This window comes from Bufo gargarizans, chromosome 3, assembly GCF_014858855.1.
Source record: "Bufo gargarizans isolate SCDJY-AF-19 chromosome 3, ASM1485885v1, whole genome shotgun sequence".
Taxonomy (NCBI): domain Eukaryota; kingdom Metazoa; phylum Chordata; class Amphibia; order Anura; family Bufonidae; genus Bufo; species Bufo gargarizans.
The window spans coordinates 218,863,455-218,879,622 of NC_058082.1; the positions used below are offsets into that span (position 1 = coordinate 218,863,455).

Sequence of the window (16,168 nt, forward strand, 5' to 3'; positions counted from 1 at the left end):
TGTAATGTGCCTGGTTTACCAGCAGGTGGCGGCAATCTGTGCAGAGCTATGTTAGATAGAATGGAACCCTTCTTCCATTCTATTCCCCTCTCCAGAGAGGGAGGAGTTAGTTAGTTAGAAGTCAGTGTCTAGCCTATCCTCCTAAGGGTGAGGTTGTGTGTCGGCCAGTAGAACTCTTCCTGCTATGCTGTACCCAGAGGCCCTGCCTCTGAAGTCTTCATGGTTGCTTGTCCCCTCCTGGGCTTGCATTGCCTAATATCCAAGCTGAAGCTAGAGCTTGAGGTACTCAAAGCCAGGACAAGAAGTTCCTAGGATTGCAGATAAAGTAAGAGACAGACTACAGCTAAACTAAGTTCCAGGAGAAATGAAGAAGTTCCTATTTACTCCAGCTAGCATAGCAGAGTTGAGATTGTTGCAGAGAAGCATTTGCCTGCCATTTAAGCCAATACCTGCTGATGACCAAGATAAAGTTTGGAAACTGGATTACCGTTTTATGCCAAGTAAAGCTGTGTTCTACGTTCATAAAAGTCTAGACTCAGTTTATTCTACTTATTCGTCATCCATGCTCAACTACCCTTTTTGCACTGCTTTGGACCACTTCACATCTGGCATCCAAGAATATCCAGGTAGGAGCACTGTGACACGTGTATACAACATCTGCAGAGACATTGTAGGCCACTCTACACCACTCTGGCAATTCTACCCTGGGTACCAACACTACCATCTACAAAGGGGACTCCATGTCCTCATTGCTTAACTACAACTGGCATCACATTTACTTGCTCTATAAGAGGGACATATTTCGTAGAAACCTCTTAAGGGTCAAGGGATACCCCGGAGGCTGGCATTGGGCTGTTGCACATGAATACTATGGTCCCTCCAATAGGTGACTGGAGGTCAAAGAGTCAGACCCACATCAATCTGATATTGATGCTCTATCCTAAGGATAGGCCATCAATATTCTGGAATATCCCAGAAACCAAAGAGAATATTTATTAATAGCATGTGAATTGCATTTAGAATAAAAAACATAAGTAATTGAAAAATACTACCTACCTTCTCTTTCTTATAAATTATATTCTCCGCTTTTGCCAGTCCTAATGCTATCTGGGACGTTCTTAATGCATGAACATGCTCCCTCATGGCCCCAGCTAGAAATGGGGAAAGAAGCTGCACTGACCAGTTTTCTGGTAATAGACGCAACACACTGGATGCATCAAACTCTGTAGGGTGGTTATTTAACAAGTCTACGGCGGCCACGGTCAGTGAATTGTCAGGCGTGGATGGTGTGAGGTAGGAGGAAAGGAGGAGCTGGAAGAGTCTTTTGCGATAAGAAGCATCCCTGTCTTGTGAGTTCCACATACAATAGCTCTCCGCTGCAGCAAAGTCTTTCAAATGATGAACTAAGATATTTAAAGCCTGGTCGTGTTCCTCCAGCTTCCCATGTAATATTGCCCGCTCCATGTGCATATCCGTGCCTTTGATTTTATCTGAAAGATAAAACAATTCAAATAAATATGTACAAGTACAGATCTAAGTTGGCCACGTACTAGTTGTTGGCTGTATACATATATCTTTTCAGTGTTAGGGAGATAGGCCACTACCATACGCCATATATTTTTGGAGGAAGAAAGTACCAAGTATGTTACAATACATCTCCATGCTCCTTTCATATAGTATACGTCAAAAGATAGTAATGCTGCCCTTATACACAGCAGACTGAAAAGTCGTATGTGTATGGCCAGCCTTTCTATAATGTCAAAATGCTACATGATTGTTTAAAGGGACAGTCTATCTTATATTATACCTTATATAGTGCTCCTAGCGAAAAAATATTTCAGGCCATGATCACTATTCTGTGTCACATATCAAGTTCTCAACACCTTCAGCAACATTAACATAAATCACTTATGCATGTAATTAGGATCTCCACAATGTCAGCTGATGACTTGAATTAAGGACCACTTGCTATAAATTTCTGGAAGGTGGTCCTGCTCCTTCAACTGACATTCTTGTATATTTATGACTCTGGCTTAAATGGGTCATCTGGCCTAGGAGCAGACAACCTGTACCCCATAAAACAAAACAACTGTCAGTGGTCCTGTCATGCCATTCCCAGTTGTTTCCTGTCCCAATATGGCAGATCATATCATTGATGTGTCGTTCAAGCAGCTGTGACCACTGAGGCCTGTTATGGGAGCTAGACACTTCACATGAGGACACGAAGGAGCTGGGAACGGGATAATGGTGTGGGCACAGTGGGACCACGCACAGGTGAGTGTATTTTTTATTTTATGGGGCACAGGTTAGGACCATTGGGGTTGTCTGCTCCTAGGCCGGATGACCCCTTTAAGCCCTCTACCAAATCAATCAGGCAGCCGAATGTCAAGTGCCTGGATTGCCAGAAACTGTCGTGCACCCAGGAAAGAAGACAGGGGCCACAGCTATAACAGTGACAAGTGGTACTATAAAATGGATTGAAGTTGTAGAAGTCAGATACAAATAAAAACAAAAGCATATAAAATAAACACCAACCACCACCAATCATTGTCTTAACACTAACCCTGTGACCCAAGTTAGATATGTCTAAAAAGCAACACATATTTGCATGAAAATAAAAGAAAAAAGCTGTTTTGTTCATAGAAACATGCTACAGAAATCAAGTCCAACAAGTTAAGAGCAAAGTTATACACACTGAACCACGACATGCTAAAAATGGCTAAATGAGCTGCCCGGATCCGGAATTGCGGACCTGCACTTCCGGGTCCGCAATTCCGTTCCCGAAAAAAAAATAGAACATTTGTAATTGCAGACAAGATTAGGCATTTTCTATTAAGTGCTGGCGATGTGCGGTCCGCACATGCCCGTGTGTGTTTTGCGGATCCGCAAAACACACACGGGCATAGGAATGGACCCTAAAGGGGTTTTCAGCTCTCAGCAGATTAATGCACTAATGCAGTGCAATCTGAAGGCAGCATGCTGTAGAGCAGGAGGAGATGAGCAGATGAATGTAAAGGTTTGAGGGAAGAGACTTAATAAGCTTGTAATTTTATACATTTAATGGGAATCTGTCATCAGAAACCTTGATATAAACCCATCTGCCATGGGAGATGTGCACTGGTCATCACACTCTACTGCTGGTCCCATCCTTACCTGTGCTTCCAATGTAGAGAAATCAGCCTTTTATTTTTATGCAAATTATCTCCTGGGTGCAATAGAGGCATTGTCTTTGCACCCAGAGGTTCTGCCCATTTTCTTTTCGGCTACACCTGCAACTCTTTGACAGGGCCAGACAGTGAAGACGTACTCACGCTTGGCCCATCCATGTACTGTGTGTGTGCCGAACGTGCTGCCGCGAGACTTCAGGGCCAAGCGTGAGTACGTCTTCACTGCCTGGCCCTGAGGATAGGTTATCAATACCATAAAACCTCCCTGCCTTCTAGGGGTGTAACTTTTACTTTTATTAACAGTTTGAGGGCTTATTTTTTGTGTGACTTGCTGTATTTCTCATTGCGGCATTTTAATTACCATATCTTATTGAAAAACAGGAAAAAAATTGTTGTGTAGTGAAACTGAAAAATAAGAAATGCGATCCCACCACTGATATTTGGGTTATGTTTTTACAACATTAGCCATCCCCTAAAATGATGACAACCTCATTCTGCATGTCAGTCCCATAACAGACACCAAATGTATATTGTTTTTATGCTTTACTACTACTACTACTACTACTTTAAAAACTAACACCCATAACTGCTACACAGCTGTGCGAAGGCCTGTTTTTTGTAGGACGAGCTGTAGTTTCTATTGGTAACATCTAGGAGTACATAAGACTTTCCCCTCACTTTTTATTCTATTTTTTTTTATTTTTGGGGGGTAGATAAATTGATCAAAAAACTGTTATTCAGGCATTTTGATCTTTTTCTCTTCTGGCATTTACTATGTGTGACAATTTTATATTTTAACAGCGGACATTTGTGTACACTGCAGTACTATTTACGTTTTTTTTTATGTGTACAATTGGATGATTTGAATGAATTCTATTTTTTTTTGATTTTTTTTTTTTTTTTTACTTTTACTTTCCTTTAAGTGACTTGACCATGGGCTCATTTGATTGTTTGTACCACTGCAGTCTATGGGGATTGTGCTGGCTTCCTATTATGCCCAGCCACAGACAGGCAGTTTACTATGCCAGGCCTGGGGACCGTCACAAGGCCCCAGGCTGCCACAGCAACCAATCGGAACCCCATGATTTCACAGCATTGGGCAGATTGGAGGACAGAGGGAGCCCTTTCCGTTTGTCTAACTACTCAGAAGCCGCAATTGCTACGGACTGGAAAATGAGTTATTATACAGCCAACAGTCACCGTGTATGTAGTGTGCTCAATCTGTGAACCTGCTCCATACATACCTGGCATGCAAATGACGTACATGTACCTCATTTTGCATTAAGGGTTAACCCCTTCCTGACACAGCAGGATGCAGCAGGAAACTGTCACTGCATGTAATAACACAGTGACAGGGTAAAGATGGCAGCAGGCCATCTTTACAAATCTATTGGCCTTACAGCAGGCCATCATTACCAGTCACCCAGCAGGGTTTTTTTTATTCCCCCCCCCCATCCCAACATTGGTGATCACTGCCACTGGACAGTTATTTAGCAGTTTATTGTAAAATCATTCTAAATTGCTTGAAAACTGGAGCTTGCTACTATACGGTAGACTTGACACAGTTAGTACACAGGGGATCTACATCCAGCTTGGTGGAAAGGGCAATGCCCACTACTCTGACATGCTGTGCAATGCCTCCTGACAATGCGTCACGCACTCACCGATCAGCAAGAGAACCCGATACAAATCTGACTGCTGTAACAGTTTCTGAAACCTTTGACGCAGATCTTCCAGCTCAGTCGGGTCTGAAGACTCCACAGACTTCAGACGCAGGATTTCTTCAAGATACAGCACAGCTAGGTGTGTGTGGTATTTTTCTTTCTGTGCAGAGAAACAGCAGCATAATGACAGACTATTAAACATATAAGCCACAGCAAACGGTATGTGACTCAGGGAACAATAGTACTGACCTTTCCAGAACTTCAGTATGGAGAAATGTGAATGGACTGGGCAGGGAACGCTGGTGACATCACACACCAGCACCTGACCGCCTGCTCCGTTTTTTGTATTTTCTAGCTCCTACAGATGGTTAATAAACCAGTATTTGTCTCCTGTGTGCAGTATACATTTTTTTTGCCTTAACTGTATGGTGACAACATGGTGTAAGCCTAGCTTTATGCTATGCTCACACTCACTGTGGAGGCCTCTATTGCAAATGTCAAATTTGAAAGAATCAGCTGTACATGCCTGCTCCCACCAGTCCCCATTATAATCCGTTGGATGGATTCAGGAACACATGGTAGCTTCCGATATAAATGACAGCCACAAGTAAAATGTGAACAGAAACTTAGAGGGGCTGTCCATCGAAAAATATTCTACATTTTTCAAACCAGCATCTTGTTCAGAATAGTGTTGTAGTCATTTAAAATCTTGTAGACCTACTGAGTTATTCAATAAAATCGATCTGCATAACGCCTCCTGCTGTTGGCCCTTCTCCTTATTTCTCTGTCCACCTCACTAATACTGCTGAAGTGGTTGTACACGCTCAGCTGCCACCAGCCAAATCTACTGTTACAGGTATAGGGCGAGAGCTGCATCGGAAAGGACATGACCCCTGAGCAGAGTAATTGGAGTAGTGAATGTGGAGGTCTCTGGATCCATGTGAGGTACATGACTGGTTCTAGCTTTTTTTAGATTGCCGTGTACTATATGATGTCTGATTTTAATTTGTTTAAATTAATCATGGTGTAACCACTTTATTAGGAAGAACGTAACACTGACTGCAAGCTGTACAATACTAGAGATTTCGGAATGGTAGTAGAGGTACACAAGGATCGTAGATAAAGCTTGTGTCACAGTATTTGCGGCTTGCGGGTATTTCATGAGGTCCTTACCTGAATGTTCTTTTCTTTGACTAAATGTTCCAGGTAGATAAGTAAAGCCTTGCGGTACTTGCAGAGATGATCGACAATCTTATCTGGACAGAAGCCATTTTGTAACTGTTCTTCTAATGACCGTTTTGTAAAGATCTGAACTCCAACCTTAAAGATGGAAAATTAAGATGTAATGAAGAGTAAGGCTACTTTCACACTAGCGTTCTGAACGGATCCGCTCATATTAATGCAGACGATGGCTCCGTTCAGAACGGATCCGTCTGCATTAATAACTTAGAAAAATTTCTAAGTGTGAAAGTAGCCTGAGTGGATCCGTTCAGACTTTACATTGAAAGTCAATGGGGGACGGATCCGCTTGAAGATTGAGCCATACGGTGTCATCTTCAAGCGGATCCGTCCCCATTGACTTCCATTATAAGTCTGGACGGATCTGCTTGCCTCCGCACGGCCAGGCGGACACCCGAACGCTGCTTGCAGCGCTCAAGTGTCCGCCTGCTGAGCGGAGGCTGAGCGCTGCCAGACTGATGCATTCTCAGTGGATCCGCCTCCACTGAGAATGCATTAGGGCCAGACGGCTGCGTTCAGGGCCGCTTGTGAGCCCCTTCAAACGGAGCTCACGAGCGGACACCTGAACGCAGGTGTGAAAGTAGGATACGGCACACAGGAAATCAAAACTGTCGAAATCATGAATAATATTTATATAAAAGGGTTTTCCAAGATTCTTTTTTATACTGATGACCTATCCTCTGTATAGGTCATCCGTATCTGATCGGTGGGATCCAACCTTGAGAAGGCAATTTTTCCCTGCTAACCAAGCACAGTGCTTTCCATTAGCGGCTGTGGTTGGTATCACAACTCAGCCTTATTGACTTCAATAGTGCTGAGCTGCACCTAAGCCGTGTGACAAATGAACATGACGTCACATGGCCGAAGATAAGCTGCGAGAAGGCTGTGGCGCTACTGTGAGTACCAGTGCTTTCTCAAACTGATGGGGGGGATGGGGGGGCTCCTCGGTGTCGGAACCCCACTGATCAGATACTGATGACCAGTAAAAATATCTCAGAAAACTGCTTTTCTATTTCTAATAAGTATAAAGATACTGTTAGGATAAGACACTGTTGGAGTCTATTTTTTTCGGTAAATAAAACATATCCATTTTGTGTACAAAACAGGAAGACATGTTACTTTATTATGGATTTCATAGTTCCTTTTCGGTCATGATTTTACCAGTCTGAAACTTTAGTGAATGCAGATTATGTGTTCAGCTCTAAGTGAGGAGATTTTTGTGGATTTTCATAATCGCAACAAAACTGCCATTTATTTTACAAAAATGTGACAGTTTTGCCTTGATTATCCAAAAAACTCAAAAAATGTCAATCAACCCATAGGTGACAAGAAGCTATGGAGCCACAGTGCTCTTATCATTACAGCTAGACCACAGATAGTATTATGTGCTAGCAATGCGAGAAGTTCATGCCCATACAGAAAAAGCTGCCTTAATCCAAGCCAAGAACCACAAACCTGCTCACTTTTCTGCAAAACCCAGTCTGCATATTGCCACACCAGTAGCTGGTCTTTGGAGAACGTCAGGAAGTCCACTATATACTCAAAGAGGTCTGGCCGAGTGTTGTCTTCAACCTCACCATCCACAATTCTTACCCAAACCTGAAAGAAGGGGAAAAACAAAGATTTCTTATCCCAAACTCTTTGTAAAGACTGTGTGTCAAATAATCGAATATGTTAAATTAGAGTCAATCACAGATACGTGGGAATGGCAGTTAAAGAGGACCTTTCACCAGAATAAAACTTCTAAACTAAATATACAGGCATGTAGAGCGGCGCCCAGGGACCCCCCTGCACTTACTGTTATACCTGGGCGCCGCTCCGTTCTCCTGTTATTGCTTCCGGTATCTTCATAGTTAGGCTCCACCCAGGGGAACCTGCCGGCGTCTCATTCTCCCATGCTGTAGCGCTGGCCAATCACAGCGCTCAGCTCATAGCCTAAGAGAGAAAAAAGCCTCTCAGGCTATGAGCTGAGCGCTGTGATTGGCCAGCGCTGCAGCATGGGAGAAGGAGGCGCCGGCAGGTTCCCCTGGGTGGAGCCTAACTATGAAGATACCGGAGGCAATAACGGGAGAACGGAGCGGCGCCCAGGTATAACAGTAAGTGCAGGGGGGTCCCTGGGCGCCGCTCTACATGCCTGTATAGTTAGTTTAGAAGTTTTATTCTGGTGAAAGGTCCTCTTTAAGGCCTAATGCACATGACAGCAAAATGCGGCTCTGCAAAATATAGATGACATCAGTGTTGCATCTATTTTTTGTGGACCCACTGATTTCAACGGGTCCATGGTCCGCATTTTGCGGTCAAGTATAGGATATCTTATTTTTGCAGAACGGAAATACAGATGCAAAAAGCACAAGGATGATTTGCTTTCCGCAGGTGTATGTCGGTTTGGAGAAGTTTAGAAGATGTCCTAATCTTGGTGGCAAAATGCTGACAAAAAAAAAAAAAAAGATACAACATGGAGGTCATACATATTTGGCTGATCCCTATTTTGCTAAATACATATGGTCATGTGCATGAGGCCTAATCCATGTCCAATTCTCCACTATGGTCAGCAAATTTTGTTGCTGTTAGGGTTGAGCGAATTGGGTTCGGATTGCTGTATTCAAACCCGATTCTTTTAAACACTTTGTTAAGAATATGGGCTCCGTCCTACTGTAAAATGTATGGCCTTCGCGGAGGTCGTTCCGAAGTTTTAGCAAATATTGCGAGGCTTTGTTTATTCCCATAAATTACTGTATCAAAATACTAAGCCGAGTTCAGCTTTGTCTCATAACTGCCAACTTCAACTAGTATATACTATATAGGAATCAAGTAAAATCAAGTCATTGAGGGTGAGCTTGAAAATGGTCAGTCATGCTTCTGAACGCATATACTGCACAATTTATACTGTAGTACACGGTGTTCTAAAAAAGGAAATTTGGGTAAATCAACCCAATTAATGATTACCTGATTGGGTTAATCCTGCTCAGTAGATACCTAATTTATGTTCCGCTGTTGTGCCTTTTCTGAGAAAGATAACCTTTTATTAATATGTAAATGAGGTCTTTAGACCTCTCCCCCATCTAATGATTGACAGGACCAGGCATCTCGCTAGGACACAGGTGCAAGATTACAGAGCCAGGCAAAATACCTGGCCCTGTCAATCAAGGGGACAGGGGGAGTGGCTCTTAGTGCAGAGCATAGGAGCTCTGGTGCTTTGAAGGGCTTGGATCCACACCAAAGACTTAATTTACATATTCATGATCAGCACAATAAAGAAACATAAATAAGGTATTGTTTCATTCAGCAGGGTCAACCCTAACAATTACTAGTGTTTAATAGGGCTGATCCTGCTGGTGGATGCTCTTTCATTCAAATGCAAAATATAAAAGGTGGCCAGCGAATTACCTGCACGGCAGCAGCATCTTGCTTGTTGTAGTGATACAGTAAACCAAGTGCAAAATATCTAAAGCAAAGAAAAACACATTCTGTTAGATGCATTTTTTTTAAAGGCATTAAACCTGCCAACAAACTTTTTCAAAGCAACCATACAATACTGATTACAGAGGACAGCGTCTAGGGCAGTGATGGTGAACCTTTTAGAGGCCGAGTGCCCACACTGCAGCCCAAAACCCACTTATTTATCACAAAGTGCCAACACAGCAATGTAACCTGAATACTGCAGTCCACCATAGTATATCTTCCTTGTACTTTATCATTTAGTTATAATAACCTGCCTAGATTCAGTGCGCTGCCTGTGCCGTTCATAGTGCATCCTGCGCTGAAGAATGGCAGGAAAAGTCTAAGGTATATTGGTACAGACTTTTTCCAGGGTGCGGGTGCCCACAGAGAGGGCTCCGAGTACCGCCTCTGGCACCATTGCCATAGGTTCGCCACCACTGGTCTAGGGCATAAAAGACAGAGCTATAAGTAGAGAAGTTCTCATCTCACATCATAATAGCTGTCAAACAAGACCTGGTTAGATGCATATCGTTGATCCTGCTGGTTCAAAGCAAAGCAAATACGTCATCTACATTATTGCTTGTGTGTACAGAGTAGGGATCGACCGATATTGATTTTTTAGAGCCAATACCGATAACATGTGAACTTTCAGGCCGATAATCGATACCGATATTCTGTGCATTTTCCTTTTTTGAAAAAACAAAAAATTCCTACACAAATCTGCTGAAAATGAATATTTTGGTGTTTGTAAAAAAACAAAAAAAAAACACACAAACTTTTAGCCCCCTTAGGGGCTAGAACCCTTGTCCTATTCACCCTGATAGATCTCTATCAGGGTGAATAGGACCTCACACTCTCCCTGCTGCCCTGTGCTTTGTGCACACAGCAGCATGCAGCTGACTATGGCAGCCAGGGCTTCAGTAGTTGCTGCCATGGTAACTGATCGGAGCCCCAGGATTACACAGCTGGGGCTCCGATTAGAAGCTGCCACTGCACCACCAATGAGGAGGGGAGAGGGGACCCTGTGGCCACTGCCACCAATGATTGATACTGGGGGGCTTGGGTGGGGGGGCGCACTGCGCCACCAATGTTTTTAATACTGGGGTGGGGGGGCGCACTACACCACCAATGTCTTTAATACTGGGGTTGGGTTGGGGGGGGGGGGGTGCACTGCGCCACCAATGAAGATAACTCATCCATTATTTCATATACAGGAGGCGGGTGCTGGCTGCAGAATCATATAGCCGCACCCGACCTCTATGAGTGGTAGCTGCGATCCGCGGCAGTTAACCCCTCAGGTGCGGCACCTGAGGGGGTTAACTAACGCAGATCACAGCTACTCGTCATAGAGGTTGGGAGCCGGCTATGTGATTATGCAGCTAGCTCCCTTCTCCTCCCTCCTCTCATTGGTGGCAGCAGCAGCACAGGGGGGAGGGAGACACTGCTTCCTGCTCCCCTGTGCAGCTGAGGGAACACGGATCGCGCTGACAGCAGTGCGATCCTTGTTCCCGATTCGTTATCAGGATATCGGCAAAATAGATGCCGATAACATTGAAAATCCTGAATAGCGGCCAATAATATCGGTAAAGCCGATAATCAGTCAATCCCTAGTACAGAGCCCCATATAAAGGTCAGTAGCTCAATCTGCTTCAATAGAGCTGTACATAGAGCTGCCGTTCAACCAAAGCATGTCTGAAACCTGTGACAACATGCATTTTTGGAAAGGTGTGATTAGTGGGTTTAAAGGGAAAGGGACACAGGGGTACTGGGGGGACAGGGGAGGGGTAAAGTCACTGTGAAGCCACCTGGAGGCTGCAGTCGGTTTGTGAAAGCTCTTTGTTAGCATCGTAGCAGTGCAATGGAAAAACGTTCCTAAATGTAATTTCTGAAGCACAAAATAGTTGAAATCACTAAAGGCCATCTACAGACCACTTACTTTTTGTGCTTCTCCAACCAGGCTGTGCCATCTGACACCTCACAGGAATTATCGGAGACCAGTAGATCCAAGAGGCTCTCATGATCTGCTTCAGCATAAAGTTTTAGCAAAGCAGTATCTACATCTTCCTGGTACCCATTTGCCACTTCTGTGCTGCGGATTTCACTTAAGTAGGACATGAGAAAACATTTGCACTTTCCAACTTTTTCCTGGTCGCCTCGTGTCAGCTGATTGAGATCAGCATATTCATGTAGCGGAGGGTGCGCACGGATAAATGAAGAGGAAGATGGAAGGAGGAGGGGGTAGAGAGAGATGAGTTCCCGGATATCGAGATGACTGCTTCTGCAATACAAGGCAAAAATATATCAAGAAGATAACATACATTTCCAATGGCTATGGGAAAGGCTGAGAATGTTTTACATTTTCAGTAACTCAAATCCATAAGTAGTGTCAAAATGCGCATGCTTGGAAGATGATCTGCTGCAAGGTTGGCAAAACGTGTCTGCTCAGCAGTGGTGGTCAGTCACTGAATGTTCACCAAACTGAAACACTGTCCTCTATCTGATGTCAGACGATGGAGATCATCGTCTGCAGAGGGTGGGACATATCAGCTGCCACTTGTTCTCTGCTCATGTAGAGGTCCTGGAGTGAGGAGATGGTGAGAATAGTTTGGTTTGCTTTTGTTTTCTTTGAAACTTTCACCCCATAGTAAATGTTACATTGACTACAATTTCTTTTTCAGATTTGCTGTAAATAACATACCATTCTGACTGGCACTATTAATGGGGGCACTCTGGCATTGCTTATGGCGAAACTCTCATTATTTTTTTTTTCTTTATTGATATACAAAACGAATACACACAAAATATTCAAGCTTAATATAATGAATGCCATTTTACCCCTAAACCTCTCTTCCCCCGACCCCCCCCCCCTGTAATGCGTCCACCCCCTCCTCCCCCCTAAAAGGGCAGAGAAGGAAGGGGAGAAGGAAGAAAGAAAGGGAAGAGAGAGGAAAAAGAAAAATATGGAGAAACTCTCTGGCAGCCATTGCTTATAGAGTGTGGCCAATTAACTATTCTCCTCAAAAATAGTTCTTGGAAACTTGTAATTATGAATTGAAGTGCTCTATAGGACCAGGGGTGGATTGGGAACTCAAAGTGGCCCTGTAAAAAAACGTAGAGGTGGCCCCATGCTATAGGTGGAGTCAAATTTGCAGAAAATGTGACCAAGCCAAGTAGGCGGGGGGGTTGCAGGCCAAATAGTATTTTTTATTGATATCATGTTGGAATATGCCTTTTTGCTAATTTTTTTATTCAGATGAAGCAACAACAAAAAACGGTAAATCTGCAGTTAGTTTTTTCCCCCAATACGCAATAAATACATTTATATTTTAATAGTACAGGCATTTTGTTGGCAACAATTATCTTTATTTTTTGTTGTTTATTTTTGTTATTAAAGGGGTTCTCTGGGAATTAACCCCTTCAGGACCCTGACATTTTTCACCTTAAAGGGAACCTGTCACCGGGATTTTGTGTATAAAGATGAGGACATGGGTTGCTAGATGACCGCTAGCACATCCGCAATACCCAGTCCCCATAGCTCTGTGTGCTTTTATTGTGTAAAAAAAACGATTTGATACATATGCAAATTAACCTGAGATGAGTCCTGTCCCTGACTCATCTCACATACAGGACTCATCTCAGGTTAATTTGCATATGCATCAAATAGTTTTATTTTACACAATAAAAGCGCACACAGAGCTTTGGGGACTGGGTATTGCGGATGTCCTAGCGGCCATCTAGCGACCCATGTCCTCAGCTCTATACACAAAATCCTGGTGACAGGTTCCCTTTAACCACTTCAGCCCCGCTAGGTGAAACCCCCTTCATGACCAGGCCACTTTTTACACTTCGGCACTACACTACTTTCACCGTTTATCGCTCGGTCATGCAACTTACCACCCAAATGAATTTTACCTCCTTTTCTTCTCACTAATGGAGCTTTCATTTGGTGGTATTTTATTGCTGCTGACATTTTTACTTTTTTTGTTATTAATCAAAATGTAACGATTTTTTTTGCAAAAAAATGACATTTTTCACTTTCAGCTGTGAAATTTTGCAAAAAAAACGACATCCATATATAAATTTTTCGCTAAATTTATAGTTCTACATGTCTTTGATAAAAAAAAAATGTTTGGGCAAAAAAAAAAATGGTTTGGGTAAAAGTTATAGCATTTACAAACTATGGTACAAAAATGTGAATTTCCGCTTTTTGAAACGGCTCTGATTTTCTGAGCACCTGTCATGTTTCCTGAGGTTCTACAATGCCCAAACAGTAGAAAAACCCCACAAATGACCCCATTTCGGAAAGTAGACACCCTAAGGTATTCGCTGATGGGCATAGTGAGTTCATAGAACTTTTTATTTTTTGTCACAAGTTAGCGGAAAATGATGATGATTTTTTTTTTTTTTTTTTTTTCTTACAAAGTCTCATATTCCACTAACTTGCGACAAAAAATAAAAAATTCTAGGAACTCACCATGCCCCTCACAGAATACCTTGGGGTGTCTTCTTTCCAAAATGGGGTCACTTGTGGCGTAGTTATACTGCCCTGGCAATTTAGGGGCCCAAATGTGTGAGAAGAACTTTGCAATCAAAATGTGTAAGAAATGACCGGTGAAATCTGAAAGGTGCACTTTGGAATATGCGCCCCTTTGCCCACCTTGGCAGCAAAAAAGTGTCACACATGTGGTATCGCCGTACTCAGGAGAAGTTGGGGAATGTGTTTTGGGGTGTCATTTTACATATACCCATGCTGGGTGAGAGAAATATCTTGGCAAAAGACAACTTTTCCCATTTTTTTATACAAAGTTGGCATTTGACCAAGATATTTTTCTCACCCAGCATGGGTATATGTAAAATGACACCCCAAAACACATTGCCCAACTTCTCCTGAGTACGGCGATAGCAGATGTGTCACACTTTTTTGCTGCCAAGGTGGGCAAAGGGGCACATATTCCAAAGTGCACCTTTCGGATTTTGCAGGGCATTTTTTACACATTTTGATTGCAAAGTTCTTCTCACACATTTGGGCCCCTAAATTGCCAGGGCAGTATAACTACGCCACAAGTGACCCCATTTTGGAAAGAAGACACCCTAAGGTATTCCGTGAGGGGCACTGCGAGTTCCTAGAATTTTTTATTTTTTGTCACAAGTTAGCGGAAAATTATGATTTTTTTTTTTTTCTCTTTTTTCCTTACAAAGTCTCATATTCCACTAACTTGCGACAAAAAATAAAAAATTCTAGGAACTCGCCATGCCCCTCACGGAATACCATGGGGTGTCTTCTTTCCAAAATGGGGTCACTTGTGGCGTAGTTATACTGCCCTGGCAATTTAGGGGCCCAAATGTGTGAGAAGTACTTTGCAATCAAAATCTGTAAAAAATGACCGGTGAAATCCGAAAGGTGCACTTTGGAATATGTGCCCCTTTGCCCACCTTGGCATCAAAAAAGTGTCACACATCTGGTATCGCCGTACTCAGGAGAAGTTGGGGAATGTGTTTTGGGCTGTCATTTTACATATACCCATGCTGGGTGAGAGAAATATCTTGGCAAAAGACAACTTTTCCAATTTTTTTATACAAAGTTGGCATTTGACCAAGATATTTTTCTCACCCAGCATGGGTATATGTAAAATGACACCCCAAAACACATTGCCCAACTTCTCCTGAGTACGGCGATACCAGATGTGTCACACTTTTTTGCTGCCAAGGTGGGCAAAGGGGCACATATTCCAAAGTGCACCTTTCGGATTTTGCAGGGCATTTTTTACACATTTTGATTGCAAAGTTCTTCTCACATATTTGGGCCCCTAAATTGCCAGGGCAGTATAACTACGCCACAAGTGACCCCATTTTGGAAAGAAGACACCCCAAGGTATTCCGTGAGGGGCACTGCGAGTTCCTAGAATTTTTTATTTTTTGTCGCAAGTTAGTGGAATATGAGACTTTGTAAGGAAAAAAGAAAAAAAAAAGAAAAATCATCATTTTCCGCTAAATTGTGACAAAAAATAAAAAATTCTAGGAACTCGCCGTGCCCCCCACGGAATACCTTGGGGTGTCTTCTTTCCAAAATGGGGTCACTTGTGGCGTAGTTATACTGCCCTGGCAATTTAGGGGCCCAAATGTGTAAGAAGTACCTTGAAATCAAAATGTGTAAAAAATGGCCTGCGAAATCTGAAAGGTGCCCCTTTGCCCACCTTGGCTGCAAAAAAGTGTCACACATCTGGTATCGCCGTACTCAGGAGAAGTTGGGGAATGTGTTTTGGGGGGTCATTTTACATATACCCATGCTGGGTGAGAGAAATATCTTGGCAAAAGACAACTTTTCCCATTTTTTTTATACAAAGTTGGCATTTGACCAAGATACTTTTCTCACCCAGCATGGGTATATGTAAAATGACACCCCAAAACACATTCCCCAACTTCTCCTGAGTACGGCGATACCAGATGTGTGACACTTTTTTGCAGCCTAGATGCGCAAAGGGGCCCAAATTCCTTTTAGGAGGGCATTTTTAGACATTTGGATCCCAGACTTCTTCTCACACTTTCGGGCCCCTAAAAAGCCAGGGCAGTATAAATACCCCACATGTGACCCCACTTTGGAAAGAAGACACCCCGAGGTATTCAATGAGGGGCCTGGCGAGTTCCTAGAATTTTTTT

The 16,168-nt window shown here is 43.0% G+C and overlaps 1 protein-coding gene across 1 annotated transcript in view; it reads right to left on the minus strand.

Moving 5' to 3' along the window:
• TGFBRAP1 (transforming growth factor beta receptor associated protein 1) overlaps positions 1 to 16,168 on the minus strand; it is a 50,278-nt gene that overhangs the window by 2,018 nt on the left and 32,092 nt on the right. Inside the window, exons 6-11 of the mRNA XM_044286730.1 lie at positions 11,448 to 11,789; positions 9,458 to 9,515; positions 7,526 to 7,669; positions 6,005 to 6,151; positions 4,832 to 4,991; positions 1,057 to 1,490 (exon numbers count right to left, since the gene is read on the minus strand). Of these exons, the coding sequence (XP_044142665.1) occupies positions 1,057 to 1,490; positions 4,832 to 4,991; positions 6,005 to 6,151; positions 7,526 to 7,669; positions 9,458 to 9,515; positions 11,448 to 11,789 (1,285 nt within the window). The remainder of the gene's footprint in view (positions 1 to 1,056; positions 1,491 to 4,831; positions 4,992 to 6,004; positions 6,152 to 7,525; positions 7,670 to 9,457; positions 9,516 to 11,447; positions 11,790 to 16,168) is intronic.